Source organism: Triturus cristatus, chromosome 10 (genome assembly GCF_964204655.1).
Source record: "Triturus cristatus chromosome 10, aTriCri1.1, whole genome shotgun sequence".
Taxonomy (NCBI): domain Eukaryota; kingdom Metazoa; phylum Chordata; class Amphibia; order Caudata; family Salamandridae; genus Triturus; species Triturus cristatus.
In genome coordinates, this window is record NC_140593.1 from 61598455 (window position 1) to 61615399 (window position 16945).

At 48.6% G+C, this 16945-nt stretch overlaps 1 protein-coding gene across 2 annotated transcripts in view; it reads right to left on the reverse strand.

Moving 5' to 3' along the window:
* The window catches only part of LOC146788833 (vomeronasal type-2 receptor 26-like), a 136571-nt gene that overhangs the window by 28756 nt on the left and 90870 nt on the right, over positions 1 to 16945 (reverse strand). The window contains exon 1 of one of the 2 annotated variants that reach the window (XM_085629942.1): positions 1113 to 1200. The exons of the other annotated variant lie outside the window; for it this stretch is intronic. Within the exon in view, the coding sequence (XP_085486068.1) occupies positions 1113 to 1139 (27 nt within the window). The 5' untranslated portion in view covers positions 1140 to 1200. Of the gene's footprint in view, positions 1 to 1112; positions 1201 to 16945 lie in introns of those variants that run through there. 2 annotated transcript variants of the gene reach the window in all.

The window sequence follows — 16945 nt, forward strand, 5'->3', positions numbered from 1 at the left end:
TATACCTCAGTAAGGGGTGCATGCACCACCTTACCCAGGCTGCAGTAGCAGACCTGTGGTGTCATTTTGGAGGTTTTTCCAGTGGTGGCACAAAACATGCTTCAGCCCCTGGTAGGTCTCTGGGGTACCTGTGCCCTGGGTACATAGTATACCATATACTTGGGACTCACAAGGGAACCCCAGAATCTAATCTGGAGTATACCTAAAGTAGAGGGAATCAATCTAGAGAGGAAGCAGCCAGACTGGGGTCCTGAATAGCAGGGTCCCAGCCAGACTAAAGTCGAAAAACAGTGAAACACCAGCAAAAACTTGGGGAAACCATGTGAAATAGATCCTACTCTCCTACACGGGGCACATGTCATGGTATCAATGCGAGGCATCCAGGGAGTTGGAGATGCAGAGCACTTGCTATAGCTTCAGTGTGAGGGATTCATGGAGGAGGAGATGTGGGCACATGTCACAGCATCAGTGCGAGTGATCCAGGAATGAGATGCGGGCAGATGTGATTGCATCAGTGTAAGGGATCCAGGGAGTGAGAGATGCGGGAGACATGTGATTGCATCAGTGCTAGGGTTCCAGGGAGGAACAGATGTGGGCACATGTGATTACATCAGTGAGTTGAAGCCATGGATGAAGACAGGCAGTGGAGTTGTGATAGCATCAGTGCAAGGGATCCATGGAGGAACAGATGCGGGGCACATGTGATTGCATCAGTGCAAGGGATCCTGGGAGGAACAGATGCTGGGCCAGTTTGTGACCAAATCAGTTCACAGGAACCACGGTTGAAGATATGTGGGGCAGAAGTTATAACATTAATATGAAAGATCCAGGGAGGAAATACCAAAGGGCACATGATATTACAAGCGAGGGGCTTGTGGCGGAAGAGATACAAGGTACAAGCCATATTAATACAGAGCCAGGAGTTCAGAGAACAATGAACTAAAGAGACTGGGCGTACCTAGCAGGCTACACAGGGTGTCCAATACACAGACCTATTTGAATGTGTAAAATCACTTTAAAAATAAGATTTTCTTCACAGTAAACAAACTTGTTTGTGGACATTGACAAGATTTTGCTGACTCTTTCCCACCTTTTAAACGGTGGAGATTTACCTCAGTCATGAGCAGGAGTAAATCCATTTCCTGAGTGCAAGTGTGCAGGAAACAAGTCCAATACTGGTGAAAATGCAGAGGAAGTGGTTCTCGGCAGTAGTGCATCATTTGCTTTCTTGAAGTACTTCTGAAAATGTTTAGGAATTCCCTCCAAAATATTTTGTCCTTCAAAATACAAGGGTGAACTTGTTGAGATATATTTAGATTTTAATTTGTGTATGTGACGGTCACAGAACAAGTCTTTGGAGGGAGAAGAGACAACGATGATCTGTCAACATATTAATAATCGGTATCTGCAATTCAATTAAACTCTTATTTATTGTAATATGGAACTCAGCAGAGCTCCACATAAAGAATAGAGCAATTCATCCTCATCTTCAATACAACAACTTTAAAGCACAAAAGAAAACCATACCACTGCCGGTGAAAGATAAATTGTTTCATCCATACAAAGTTATCACACGGGGATCCATGGGGTAACCCTCAGACAATTTAAAACAGTGTCATTGACAAATCTAAAACAAAACCTCATACGTTGAGAATATTTACAACCTTATTGAGTGCTAATACACAATAACAGTACTGAATACAATGCTCTAGTATAAAGTGCCAAGATCTGATAAAGAGCAAATACGCAAATAAATCAATTTAGGCAATACAGTGCAATGCTCTTGACAGTAAAGAATGCAGCACACTCAGTTAAAAGGCATGGAGTGAAAAGTGCAAATGAGCAGATAAAGTGCCAGAGGGGCAAAGGATAGGCAGAAAATACAGTGCCGGAGCCTCATTACATCTGTCCAGCATCCAGCTTCACACAGCTTGTAAAGTACTAATGAAGCTCATGATGAGAATAATAACATTTACTGTCCTCAGCAATTCTAATAAAAGGCAGAGAGTAATTACTGATATGATCACAAAATGTAAAACACATTTAAAACATTTTTATATTTTTGTGCAAACCTTTTCAGTTGGGGGGTGCGAATAGACTCTGGCGAGCCTCGGCTCTCATAGTTCTGTTATGCTTCAACAAGAACAGTCTTAGAAAGTGTTCCAGTGATGGCTTGTAGCAGAAGCAGATTTAACTTTCATAACAGAATTATTCTGTTTACTCTGTCAGAGATTCCATGAAATATAGGGGGGCTTATTTATGAGCTCTTGCGTTACTTTTGTGCCGCCGGTGCATCACTTTTTGTGACGCACCAGCGGCGTAAAAAATGCGCCATGTTGCGTCATATTTACAAAGTGACACATCTAGGTAGATGCGTCACTTTGTAAACCCCTGCGCCACATTATACCTGCTACAGGTATAATGTGTGCAGGGTGGGCGTTCTGAGGCAAGTAAGCCTCGTAGAAGTGACGCTGTGAAATCTATGAGATTTCACTGCGACACTTCTAGGATGCACATGCATCAATATCTTACGCCTGCCTAACAGCAGGCGTATGACTGATGCAGGAACATTGAAATGGACTTGTCCATGTTAAAGGACCCATTGCTGAAGTTGCTGTACTTTTTGACACACTCCAGCAATGCGGCATTTTTGCGCCTACAGATACGTCAGAAATACTGACGTATCTGTAGCTCCTTGCGACATGATGCATCATATTGTAAATATGACGCATCCAGCATGCCGCAAGGAGGGCGCAAAGAAAAGTGCAGCATGGCTGTTTTCACACAGCGATGCGTCACTCTTCATAAATGAGGCCCAGGGTTGTTTAGGTCCTTTGTGCCTCCTTCTCCCCCCCCCCCGCCCCCCGCCCTCCCGTTGTCCGTGCCGTGCCTCACCCTTCCGCCCATTGTCCGTGATGCAATATGCAATAGGTCTCGCGTAAATGCGAGTCCTATTGCATTGCAAATGCTTGTTTAGTGCCGCACTGCTCCGTTTTACAGTATCAAACTGGTTGTTGTTACAGATGATTACTCTCCTGAAAAGAATGTTTCTTTCTTCCTTCTCTTTCCTAGTGTATGTTATCGTAAAGGTTTTTTCAGCGCCATCGTGTGGCTAAACTAATTATTACAAGTCAGAGTATTACAACAATCTTATAACGCTGCTACATAGTTAGCTTTTTCTCGGAGCACATCGGTTGTGGCTTTGTTGTCAATGTTTCTATTTAGATGTCTATACTTGAAGAGGGTAGCTTTGTGGGATGGGCGTGACTCCATTTATTCATTTCAACGTTATATTTATGAATAAAGGAAATCTAAATTATTAATTTGGGGTGAGTTTGATAAAACCATGCTTGCCGCATCAGCTCCACCTTGGGGCGGATATTTTGGTGATCTCTGTAACGTGATAGATCGAGGTGAGATAAACAGTGTATTAAGGAGTATTAGAATATTTGCAGAGACAGCATTCAGAGTCCCGCCGTTGTGGGAATATATCAGCGCTGGGTGCTCTGAAAGTGACAGGTTTTTGTGTGGGGTTGGGGTCGGGTTTGCCTAGAGTTAGCTATTAAAGGAAGAGTACCACACCAATGGGCCCTTTTACAGCATGGGGGGGGGGGGTGGTTTCCAGGCCACGAAGTCAGTGGCGCAACGAAAGTTGAAGGGGCCCCCCTGCAAGGTACACAGAGGGGCCCCGCTCCGCATTTAATCCGAAGCTCTCCGGTGTGAGTACAGTGCTGAGGGGACCCCCTGCAGCTCGGCCCCCCCCCCCGCACTGCGGGGGAGGCGGGGGCCTGTGTTACGCCCCTGCACCAAGTCGGTAGAAGCCTTTGCCTCTTCCTTCCCGGTAGAAGACCCCCGCCATACGTAGAGGTCATCGCCACACAAGTTGGGGTCTTTCTGCCCCAGAGCAGCAGTTGCTGGGAAGAGTCCATTGATGGAGGTGAAGCTTTGCTGAGCAGGTATCCTTGTTTCATTAGCGCCGCTTGGCAACGTTACTTTCTTCTTCAAGAATGAGTCCCTTGAGTATGAGTTAATGTTTGGAAGAAAAGAAATGTGTGACCCTGTTGTGCAGACACTTTTCACCCTGTGTACAATGACAATTAGATGATTTTTCACCCGAACGTAGCATGCCGCACCTTCAGGTTACGAGCAGGGAAGTCTAGGTGCCCCTGTCACGAGGACTCTGGCAGACGGGACTTCCGCTCACAGGTTCAAAGGTAGAAGCAGCAGAAGGTCCAACATGGAAAACCAGCGCTTCACCGAACTCTACGTAGAGCGGGGGAGCCTGGGGTTTTGCAGGAACAGTGCAATTTTACAGAGGTGCTGCTACTATACAAAGCTCTAAATTACACTTTTAGGGCCTGATGACGAGTTTAGCTGTTATACATCACCCCTGATGAATATCGATACCATGGGGTACGTTATTTATCGGTGCGCACCAACATCGCCACATTATGGTAAATACTGCATGGCTCCGCCTGTTAAATTGCGGCAGGTTTGACTTGATGACATTTTATGAAGGTTGAGTTGTTTAATGCATTCGATAATTATCGGGTCTGCTAAATACCTTCAAACATGTAATTCCGGCACATGCGTAAATAGAAAGGCGGGTGCCGGTATCGGCCCCGCCGCGGATATGGCGGGGCCCCGCCGCGGATATGGCGGGGCACCGACCCCCTCCCCCACTCGCCTGTTCGCCCGGCCCGGCGCGTCTACCGCGTCAGTGTGACGCGGTGGGCGCGCCACGGCCGGGATTGGGTGGCGGCAGGGAACCCTTGGCCCGGAAGCAATTAAGGTGCTTCCGGGTCAGGGGGGCGGCGGGGGACAGGCCAGTTAGAACTGGCCTGCCCCCAGTGTTAGGATAAAAGGCCCGGGAGCGCAGGACGCGGTCTCTTGGTCCCGCGCTCTCAGGCAATCGGACGCAGCCCCTGGGAGGCTGCTAACTATTTGTTTGTTTTTGTTTCCCTCCAGGTTCGGGGTCGGAGATTTCATCGCAGGAGGTCTCGCCGGAGGTCTTTCGCTCCAGCGGGAGGTTTCCTTTAACCTTACGGGTATATGCTGCGACGGCCCGGTGCCTGGAGGAGGCCTCGGATTGGCACGTCCGGCAAGATGACGTCCAAGGTGTCCGAAGAATTGCGCCCCAACCGGTGAGCAAGCAGGAATGACTAGAGGCCTCATTCATGTAGAAGCACAGGCTTGTGGTTTCTGTTCGTGCAGGTATTCTCCGCGCATGGCGCCCTGGCAGTTTCGTTTTGTGCTCCTCGGATGGGGTTGTAGTCCGTGAAGTAGTAGTTATGGTACGGCTATGCTCAGACTTTTCTAAGCGTCGGAGCGCGGACCTACATGCCAAAAAACTGTCTTGTTCGGGCTCTAAAGCTCTCCTATATTATACCTGGTCTGTGGGTGCATTGCACTGTCTTACAGAACACCGGTATCCTGTGTCCTGGGGCCCGCGTATGGGATATCAGACTGGGAGCAATGCTGCGATAGTGGAACAATTGAATGCACCACCATCTTAATAGCCACGTGATATGTCCACGCTTCACTGATGGAGATAGTTTTCCCTTCAATCACAAACCTTCTTAATGGGTTGGTTTCTGGGGTTTCATTTATAATAGTTTAACTTTTGATCTGCTGCCACAATGGCTTCTGTTTCCCTGGTAATTACGGCGGCCATGTTGTGCGTGATGGAACCACAAAGAGAGTAGAAGAGTGGTGCGGGTTAGTTTTCCAAGAGGGTGCACAGTTCATGAAGATTAGGGGGAGCTACTGACAAGCTATCTCGCAAAATCTACCTTGCGACTTGTGCCGCTTCCCGATTGGGATCGTCTATTGGGTATCCAGCAGGCATTTGGAGTCCACCAGTCTCTTGGAAAACACGTCATTCTTTTAACTGATATTTGGTTGGATATGTTTACTATCGGAATACATGTAAAGCTACCACCACTGGTAGCCAGTGACTGCTGCAAGGGTATTTTAGGTATTTCGTTTATCTTTGACTGTTCCTGTATGTTGACGGGGGAGGAAGGTTGCTGAAATGGTGCTTGTTCTTGGTTCTGGCTTGTTATTGATACATATTTGTTTTGTTAAGCAGTATGCAGAATATGTGCATGCTGTTTCCTTAGCCACCGAACTGCATACTTTGCTACTAGAGCTTTATGGCGGAGGTGGGAATGTCGATCACACAGTCCACATTTGGCACTTGGAACTACAGGGGTTTCTTGCGAGAGTGGTCCTCTCCGCACAGAGGGCGGACGCACTTGAAAGGGTCCTGATGTACAAAACCCAGGCTCGGGTGAACCACAGGAGTCTGCTAAATTTCTCCGGCAGCTTGTGAAGTTTCTGTATCTTGGCTTCAGTCCAACATTAAAAAGTCAACACAGCACATCCTCCCTCTGCAGGAAGGCCATTATTACTTATCGGGGAGGTTTTTTGTGGTAAAACATAGATCATACCCAAGGCTTGGTACGGTATGTCTGTCAATACATCTGAAGGCGAAACATATCGACGCATAAATATTAAGCATTGGTGAGTTAGAATTGGAACCTTGGAGAGGTGTCCATCTCACTGGAATATGTGCACGCATATTCCTTGACACGGCTGTGACTAGATGCTGTGTGGCCATGGTAGATAGGTTCCTTTACTCTACCCTAAACAGACTTTCATGTAGGTCGAGCACGGGTTGAGATTACTGGTGCTTACAGGCGTTACTTGCAGGAAGTGGCATCTGGCAACAGTGGGTCTAGTGGGGGCGGTCTACAGGTGCAGAAGGCCCATAGTTGGCTGGTCTCTTCCATGCATGGCCAAACTAGTCTATGAGTAGACTAATGCTGAACGGCTCAGTTCTTTCCATCTGGGTGGCTCCGCTCTGTGGACATAGGACTGAAGAAAATGGTCATGTTCCAGATTCGGTTTCGAAGGGTTAGAACCGTTCAGCATGTAGTGTTTGACAGGGTCCACTAAGGTACAATGAGGAGCACCCCTTGGGATCTATAGCTCGTGGGTGCGGGTTATTATGGCCCTAGATTACATGGGCATTGATGCTGGGGGTATTACTTAAATGGGATTATAAAATGTATAGTATCTGCAGCTATGCTGTTCACTTACTATTGGCTAAGGTGAGCACGGCTGAATTTTCCTTCATGGTTTTAGCCACAAGTTGTTTTTAAATATTAGTTCACAGTGAACTTTGAGCACCTCGAACAAAGGGTGATCTTTCCACCAATATTTAACGCATTTGATTCAAAGGATATGTACAATTTATCTCCGGGGGGTGCGTTGTGAGACCTACCGACTTTCGCCGTAACATGTAAACAATTGGGGGGAGGTTCCTCGTCCAACTGTTTTTTGTTATTAAGGCCTGTTTTCTGGTCACTGTTGCCTTTTGTCATAAATGGCAGGGCTTTTGCATCCTTTTAGTTTATATATGTTCGGGTATTAAGATAGCCATGCAAGGTGGGTCTTGTTCAGCGGGCTGACCGATGTTAGATCTGGGGTCTCTGGTTGGCGGGGTAGGTACTGCTGTCCAAGTTGGGACGCTTGTCTCTAGTCAGGGGAAGGGAGATACACAGTTAAGTTAACCCCTGCTCACCCTCTAGGTAGCATGGCCTGAGCAGTCTAGGCTACCAAAGGCAATGTGTAAAGGATTTGTATCAACACTCTCAGTAACACAGGGAAAATGCACTGGCCTGAGGTGAGGGTCACTTAGGACAAACTCAACACGCATGATGTCAAAACACAGGACAAACCAGGCTTTGTTGTCAGACCGTCAAGGGTATCCGTGTGTGCGGTGTGGGGGTACATAGGAAGGAGGGGTCTGGCTCAGGAAGTCCTAGGCGCCATGAGCAAGGGAAGTAAGCTGCAGGGGGGCGTTAAGTCACACGGCGTCTATGCGCCGGTCCGCTGATACACAGTGTCTGTACACCCATTTATGCGCATACATGTAGGCACAATGACTTATTGTATCACACGGTATCTCTGCACTTATGTGCTTGTGCACTTGTCATTTGAACGTCGTATGGCATCACACAGTACAGTCGCTTCCCTAGTGCGTGTACACTGCGGCATTATATGCCTGGGGGTGAGTTATGTTGTATATATGCACCATTGCCCGTGCACCTGCACAGTGAAATGTATGTGTGGGGTCACACGTTGCTGGCGGGCATTGGACTTGTAAAAGATGCAGGTTATTCTTGGGTTGTGTCGCGCTGGACCCACTCTCTGGGGCTGGTTCACATTCGGGGTATTTGGGGGCCTAGGTTGTCAGACCCACGCAGTAACAATGCACCCGGCGGCCGGTAGGTTATGGGACCTGGTGGGGTTAGAAAGGGGAGAGTACGGTCTCCCGAAGTAGAGCATGACTTAAAAATTGTTGTTGGCCATCTCACAGCATAACGTACTAATCATTGATCTTTGATTTTCATTTATGTATGCCGGGATCCACGCCTGATGCCAGGGAGTGCTACACACCGCTATGACTGCAAGAGGTGGACAACTAAGGGGACTCATGGATCCGGAACGCGTGTGGCAAGCGGCGGCATCAAGTGGGATGGGCGATCAACCCAGCGGTTCCTGCGGTGCTAGCCTGGGACAGTGCTCCATATGCTTCATAGTTGAAATGTGTAGTTGTCACTCATTTGTGGTTGCCATTTATGGTAAGTCGGCAGTACGTCTGCCTGGCAAGTGTATACCTTCAGAGCGCTGCTCATGCATTATAGTGGGAGGGTATGGTTGTCACCCATTTATTGTTGCCATTCGAGTTATGGTGGCAGTTCGCTGCCTTGCAGGTGTATACCTTTACCGGCGGTATAGAACACAAGTATTAGGGGTAGACGCGACGCATGAATTCCTGTGTCATGGGACGGCTAACTGCCATTAGGGCGCATGTCCACGCAGGCGCCTTTCAGTGCGGACATTGAGCAGGGTTGGAATGCTGGCACGGAGCCTATCCCAGAACATTGTGCTTGGTTGCAGGTAGTTCACGGTCTAGGGCTCCAACGGCAGGTACATTCCCATGATGAAGCCAGCCCCGTAGCATTATTATCCTGGAAATGTGGAGTGACCGGGTACGAACTATTGTTCAGCCCCCCTTTGTCATTAAATTAGTCACTAGGCGTGTTGGGATGTTGTAGTAGGGGCAGCAGTCAACACAGAACCTATCTTAGAGCAGATTGTTTCGGTTTCAATGGGTCACGAGGCCCATGGTATGCTTATGGGAATTCTTTGGGAGCCTGTGGGACACTACTGGGTTAGTATCGCAGTCGTATAATCACATCGGCAATGAGTGCCGGGGTATTTGAGTGGCCGGTTAACCCTGACGGTTTACAGCATTGTGCTAATAATACTAGGGGTGTGGGTTGCAACGTGTTACATCGCGATGCGTTCAATCAAGACCATTTAGTGGCCCCCTGGCGGTATGTCAACTTTGTCGGATTCAGTCGGCCCGGGTATTTGTGTTATCATACATTAGGAAGGGGGTTGCGGACCCTACGCCTGGGTAGAACAGTGGGAATACTTCGTATGGAGTGGGAAAGTGACGCGTCTAGGCCGTGGTTCACCTCGGCATGGATTGCAGAGATTTCAGTAGGGAGGAGGCTAGCTAGTGTTTTTTACACCTGCGGACTATACAGACAGAGCTGAGAGCAGGGGGGGTTTCCAAGTGTCTTTTCTTGGCCGCAGTCAGTTTAGGGGGTTTTTGATCACTGATCTTCTGAAGAGACACGGTCCTTCGCCACAATAGTTCTTAGTTAGTGGGGTAACGACTTGATACCACTAGGCAGAAAGGTCGTGCTGGAGGAGGTAATTTCCAAGGTTTCCTGGTTAGCACAGGGGTGCCAGGGCTGCAGCATAGTCTGGTCACATGGGGTGTCAGGGGGAACTGCGCTTCATAGAAGTCGGGGTTCATTCGACTAGGTTAAGTGATGAAATAGTGTTGAATAAATTTTCATAGGATGGGTCAGGAAATTGAGGCAGGGGCATGACCTTTCTGAGTTAGGATTGGGGGGGGCCAGATAGTCGGTCAACTATGCTGGCCTGTGACGGTAAGGTCATGACTGGTGAGCAGTAAATTTAAGGTCCTTAGGGGGCGGCGCCATTCACGGATGGGGTCGCCCAGGAGGAGGGACAAGGGGTCTCTCATAGAACTCCAGGGGCGGTACATCCGGTTGGATGGATGGGTGCGGGGAAAGGAGGGGAGTCACGCTTTCTTTAGGCTGGTTGGCCACCCCGCACTGGTATGGACGTCATTAAATGGTGCAGAGTGCAAGACCCCACAAATTGGAATGGAGTTCAGGGAACGTATGGGGGTAACCGGGGGGGGGGGGAAGTACCCTCTCGGTAAGCGGGCCCTCTGCGCATGCGCAACTCCTACGGGAGGGCGTGGTTAATTGATAAGGATCTGACACCGGTTAGCGACCTTGCCGTAGGCCCAAATAGGATACGCAGAAAATAATTAATGTATGATTATGTCCAGATGTTAGATTCGGATAGGAAAACTATGTATTAGTGATAGTTTAAGGTTAGCCATCTGATATCTGTGCATATGAATTGTAATCAAATGTTGTGTCATGTTTCTGCGTATAATTGTGTTAATATTGTTTATTTCAAAATTTTAATTTTGTTTTCATATTTTAATAAATACGGCCGGGGGTTGTACGACCCCCGCCTCCAAAAAGTAATTACCTTCTCATGTCCCTCATTAGAAATGTGGTTTACGCGCAGGGGGAGGGGGAAATTCGGTAGTCCCAGACCATACAGCCGTTTACGCATGGGTCGGAATATAACGAGTAACGCGTAATCAGGGCCTCGGTGTCTCACTCTGAATCTCAAGGTATTTGTGGTCAGAAACACTGCATAAGTGAAGTACTATTACTGAGCGGCCGAGGGCAAAATACTGTTCAAGCAAGCTGTGTTTTCCCCTACGTGACTTTACCCCACAATTCAGAATGGTGATGACTTTTGGGGGTAGGAATAGGAATAATGTGCGGTTGTGATTTCCCCACACATTAAAACACAATGTTTAGTCCAAACACTGAGGAATTTGAGCAAGTAAAATCTCCAGGGCTGAGCACAAAATTAGGTTCAACTTTAAATTTTCAAACTGGCACAAACACATGTCCATCCCTGGGACTGAAATACTCTGGGCCCTGAAACACTCCTTGCTCGTACCTGAGCCTACAGCCAGGCCATATTCTTTACAGAAAGGAGTTAATAAACAGAAAGAACACATCAAAAAAGCCCTTGCCTGAACCTGGGTGTGTTCATATGCACTGAGGGGCAGATTTACGTTCCCTGGCGTATCCCTGCAAATCAGCTGCGTCACGCAAGTTTGCCCTTGCGCCACCGCAGATGCGCCGCATTTACAATGCGGTGCATCGTGGCACAAGGACAAGCAGATGCTTGACGCATCTGCCGGCGTAAGGTTGGCGCAGTGCTGAAGCTGCGTCGCAAGCGCGACTCAACTCCAGCACTGTTCCAACCTGCCCTATCCCTAACACGGTGCGTCGCGCCTTACACCTGCTTGAAGCAGGCGTAAGGGTTTGACGCACCAGCGTCGGAAAAGTGACTGCGTGAAATCTTGTAGATTTCACTGCGTCACTTTTCCAAGGCTTTTTCCGATATAACGCTCACCCTGCATACATTACAACTGACGCGGGTTTAATGTGGCGCAGGGCTTTACAACGTGACGCATCTCCCTAGATGCGTCACGTTGTAAATCTGTTGCAGCATGGCACTAGCTTTGTGCCACCGCTGCGTCCCAAAAGAGACGCAACGGTGGCGCATAGGGCTTGTAAATCTGCCCCTGAATGTGCAATACTGCATCTAGGATCATGGCGGTCTTTTCTGGCACAGCACGGAGCCGAGCGCCTATTTTACGCACCTTTAATACGTAAAGTGAATTCTTTAACCCAATACTTCTCTGAGTCATTGCTTGATTTTCAGACAGTCCAGGGGGTTGTACTGGCTCATGTATCCTGTATCTCATTTTCAGAATTACGATCTACATTAAACATATGGCTACCAGTCAGATATGCATACTACTATGTTGTTAGATGCCTTAATTTGTGCTAAGCTTTGTCGCTCAAATCGTCCTCTTGATGCCGTGCTACGAGGGTGTTTGCCTTGGTCTTCGTACGCTTGCAGAATGCACTGAGTAAAGAAAGTTCCATGTATCGTTATCCTCAAAAAGTACTTTTATTAAATATTCAGGATGTTGCTTATAAATCAGGATGACAAAAGCGGTCATACATTATTGATCAGATCAGCAAACATATTTTTCTCCCTGGATGCTTGCTGCGGCTTTCTCAAAGCTTACAGATACACAAAACAAGCTGTTAAAAAAACCAAGCATTGGCCATACCAATCGGTCTCGCCATATTAGTGTATTATGAAAATATGATAGTAATAATACAGAATGTTCGATATACTGTTTTGAATAAACGACTGACAGTGCTTTAGTAATTTGGGCTTTGAAACAATTTTCCCCCACATATTGAAGAGTCTTGCATTTACAACTGTAGACCCAGCTTGTGCAATTTTCATGTCTTTTTACACAAATGCATGCTTCATGGTATAATGTAGCCTAATACGAATTGTTAGAAATGTGATTTCTGGCTGGCTAAGGCGTGCGCCAAAGCCAGGCAGAAACCACCACTCTAGTCAGGGCAAGGAAGTTACACGCCAAAGATAACCCCTGCTCACCCCCTTGGTAGCTTGGCATGAGCAGTCAGGCTTATCCCGGAGGCAATGTGTAAAGCATTTGCGCAGGCACCCAGCAACAACATCCCAGGCCCACCACAAAAGGAACTCCACACAAGGTTATATATAAAAATAGCCTTTGTATTATCATAGCACATTAGAATAGTAAGCACATATTATACAGGGTGCCACCTGGCACTAGGTCATATTTACAAGGGATTATTTACACCTGACCGGGCTCACTGGACCACAGTCAGTACCGTCACAAAGTGAACTTAGTAAAGGTAAAACTTATTATAAACATAGAACACAACCAGTGACTACTGGTAATCACTGTACTTAGCATCAGCCTGTAACATAAACTACATTATGCACAGCATCTCACCAGGCGCGAATTACCTTCTGCGCCCACCTCACCATCATAAACACATTATGCAATTCTCTCAGGAGTCTAAACGCATTGGACCCTAACCTCCTAAGTATAACTACATTAGGGAATAACTCTCACTAGCATAAACCATAATATGCGAACCAACCTCATAATCATAAAAACACATTTTTAGAGGCATAAATCAGGGTGCGTAAATCATAGTATATAAATGACATTTCCTAGCACCACCTAATCACCTTAGGGCTTGGCGCCCTTTAAACCTAATAGTCCCCCTGGCCAACTGGCCATCTCAAAAGGGGCTCAAATGCCCTATGTCCAAGAGTCAGGGCGCGCTGCCAATGCAGCAGAATCCAGGTGCGCAATTGCGCAGACCTAAACGTTGCAGATGGCACTAAGTGGGGCGGGTCTTCCTCTCCTCGCTCCGCCCATGTCCCAGGCAGACGTGCCTGACTTCCTGGTTGGAAGGACCGGGCCACAGTGGTGATTTCGTGAAACAGGCAAATCGCGGGGTGGGCACCCGCAACGTAAATAAAGAAATGAGCGGGGTGGGCACCCGCAACAGGACACAATGCGGAGGAATCCCTACGCTGGGGTTTCCCTCTAAGAAGATTGCAGCCCAGCGCTGCAGGCTGCAGAGAGAGCCGCTCGGTGAAACCAGGGAAGCGCTCTGCCATAAAAATAAAGCGCTTCTCAGCAGATTGCAGATGCAGCGCTCACCAAGCGCTAGGGCCATCAAAAGTAAGTCTCCATAGAGGAAGGGGACTCTTCAGGAAAAATAATCAGTCCTCAAAGGAAGGGGCACTGCAGGGCCCAGGGAGGCAAGCCCTCCTGGCAGCCCCCACCCTCGGCCCCAGCAGCAGCATGCCCCACAGGTTCAGGATCCAAAAACAGAACAACCTCATGGGGTCACAGCCCCTTCTTTTATACACACATTTCCCTTTGTGACGCAGCACAGGCAAGGGGAGAACCAGATACAACTGGTTCAGTAGCACTTGAGCACTTTGTTTTGCTCAGCTCCTCTCTTCTATTCATAGGGCAGGCCAGGGACATCTGACGCACCACAGGGGGCGGAGCCAGCATTGTGGAGGGAAGGCACAGCCCTATTCAGGTCCCAGTTGCAACTCCTCCCACTCATCTAGATGCAGATCTCTCTATTCACCACTGGGGCACCTCACCCTGTCGCCTGGAATTCCCCAGCCCTGTCACTTAAACTACAGACAAAGGAATACACAGCCTAGCAGAGGCAAGTTTGAATGGTTAGACAAGAAAATGCCTACTTTCTAAAAGTGGCATTTTCAAACACAGAATGTTAAAACCAACTTCACTAAAAGATGTATTTTAGGCATACTAAATTCGAATTTCCACCAGGTTCTCTGAGTCAGTTAGGATTATAAAACGTAATAACCAACCTGCCCATTCTGGCCTATGGAGAACAGGTTGCCTTGCAATAGTGAAAAACGAAAATGGCCGTAATTCACTATTAGAACATGCCACACACACCAGGGCATGTCCTACCTTATACTTACAATGCACCCTGCCCTTGGCCCTACCATAGGGGTGTCTGATATGAAGAAAAGGGAAGGTTTAGGGACTGGCAAGTGGGTGCACTTGCCCAGTCAGCATGACAGTACTAGACTGCATGCAGGCTCTGCAATGGCAGGTCTTAGACACATGTTCACAGGCTGCTTCTGTGGGTGGCACAACCAGTGCTGCAAGCCCACCAGCAGCATTTGGATTACAAGCCCTGGGCATTCCTGGTGCACTGTGCTAGGGTGTGACAAGTAAACCAAACCAGCAAATCATGGAATCACAAATTATACATTAATTTACCATAGGGAGCACTTGCACTGTGGCACTGGACAGCAGTGGCACAGTGCCCTGAGCAACTAACACCAGCAAAAACATATGAGGTACAATGAAAAAAATGGAAGGGAGACCCACGCCAAGGTGCCAGGTCTAACACGTGTCTCCTCCAGCTGAAATGTGGGGAGAACTACCCTACTTCCTGGGAGTTCTCATCACTAAGGCGGAAAAATCTGGACAGACCATCAGAATTGGCGTGTTCTGTACCGGCTCGATGTTCCACCGTGAAATTCATCCCCTGTAGGGAAATGGACCACCTTAACAGCTTTGGATTCTCACCCCTCATCTGCATCAACCATTTGAGGGGCCTGTGGTCTGTCTGAACCCGGAAGTGATTCCCAAACAGGTAGGGTCTCAGCTTCTTCAGTGCCCAGACCACAGCAAAAGCCTTACGCTCAATAGCACTCCACCTCTGTTCCCGTGGATGTAACCTCCTACTTATGAAGGCTACAGGTTGATCTAGGCCCTCCTCATTCCTCATTCATCTGTGATAGAACAGCCCCCACACCATGCTCTGAAGCGTCTGTTTGCACTATGAACATTTTGGAGAAGTTGGGTGCCAAGAGCACGGGCGCTGTGCACATAGCAGTTTTCAAGGCCTCAAAAGCTTCCTGACAGGTGTCAGTCCAAATCGCTTTCTTTGGCTGCTTCCTGGAAGTCAGCGCTGTCAAGGGTGCAACAATGTTGCCAAAACCCTTGACAAACCTCCTGTAGTAACCCGTGAGTCCTAAAAAGGCTCTCACCTCTCTCTGGGTTTTGGGCGGCTCCCAAGCCAGGATGGTTTCAATCTTGGACTGTAGGGGCACCACCTGGCCGCTCCCTACCTGGTGTCCCAAGTACACCAGAGAACCCTGCCCGATCTGGCACTTGCTTGCCTTGATCGTGAGGCCTGCCCTCCGCAGCGCCATCAACACTTCCCAGAGATGGTGCAGATGTTCTTCCCAACTGGCGCTGAATACTGCGATGTCATCCAGTTAGGCGGCTCTGAACGAGTCCAGTCCAGCCAATACCTGGTTGACCAACCCCTGAAAGGTGGCATGGGCATTATTCATCCCAAAGGGCATCACCCGGAACTGGTAGTACCCATCTGGTGTGGAGAATGCTGACCTCTCCTTTGCCCCATCGTTCAAGGCGATCTGCCAGTACCCAGATGTTAAGTCAAACATGCTGAGGTACCGTGCAGCCCCTAGCCGATCAATGAGCCTATCAGCTCTTGGGATGGGGTGTGCATCAGTCCTGGTGACTGCATTGAGCCCTCGGTAGTCCACACAGAACCGGAGTTCGGGTGTAGCACCCGGCGCGACAGCCTTTGGGACCAAGACTACTGGGCTGGCCCAAGGACTGCTAGAGGACTCAATTACCTCTAGCGCCAGCATCTTGGAGACCTCCTCCTTGACGCAAGCCCTTACCCTGTCAGTTACTGTGTAGGCCTTGTGCCTCACAGGTGTACTGTCCCCAGTGTCCACCTCATGGACGCACCAATCAGTGACACCAGGAACCAGGGAAAACAGGTCAGAACACTGTCCCAGCAACTGGTAGCAGTCATTCTGTTGCTCAGGGGTCAGGGTGGAAGAGAGGTTGACACGATCCACTGACCCATCTTGCTCTCTGACTGACAGGAGGTCAGGAAGAGGCTCAGTCTCCTCCTCCATCCCAGCATCTGTTGCCAAGAGCATGCCCACGTGGGACCTCCCCAAGTGGGGCTTCAAACGGTTGACATGCAGGACCCTCAAGGGGTACCTGGGAGACCGCAAGTCCACCAAGTAGGTAACCGGACTCTTGCACTCCACAACCTCAAAGGCGCCGGTCCACTTATCCTGGAGCGCACAGGGCTCCACTGGGGCCATGACCCACACCTTCTGTCCAGGCTGAAGCTCAACCAGAGTGGCATTCTAGTCGTACCACCGCTTCATCTCCTCCTGGCTGGCTTCCAGATTCGCCTCAGCGAGTTGTCTGAAACGCCTTGTCTGGTTCCTGAAGGCCAACATGTAGCTATAT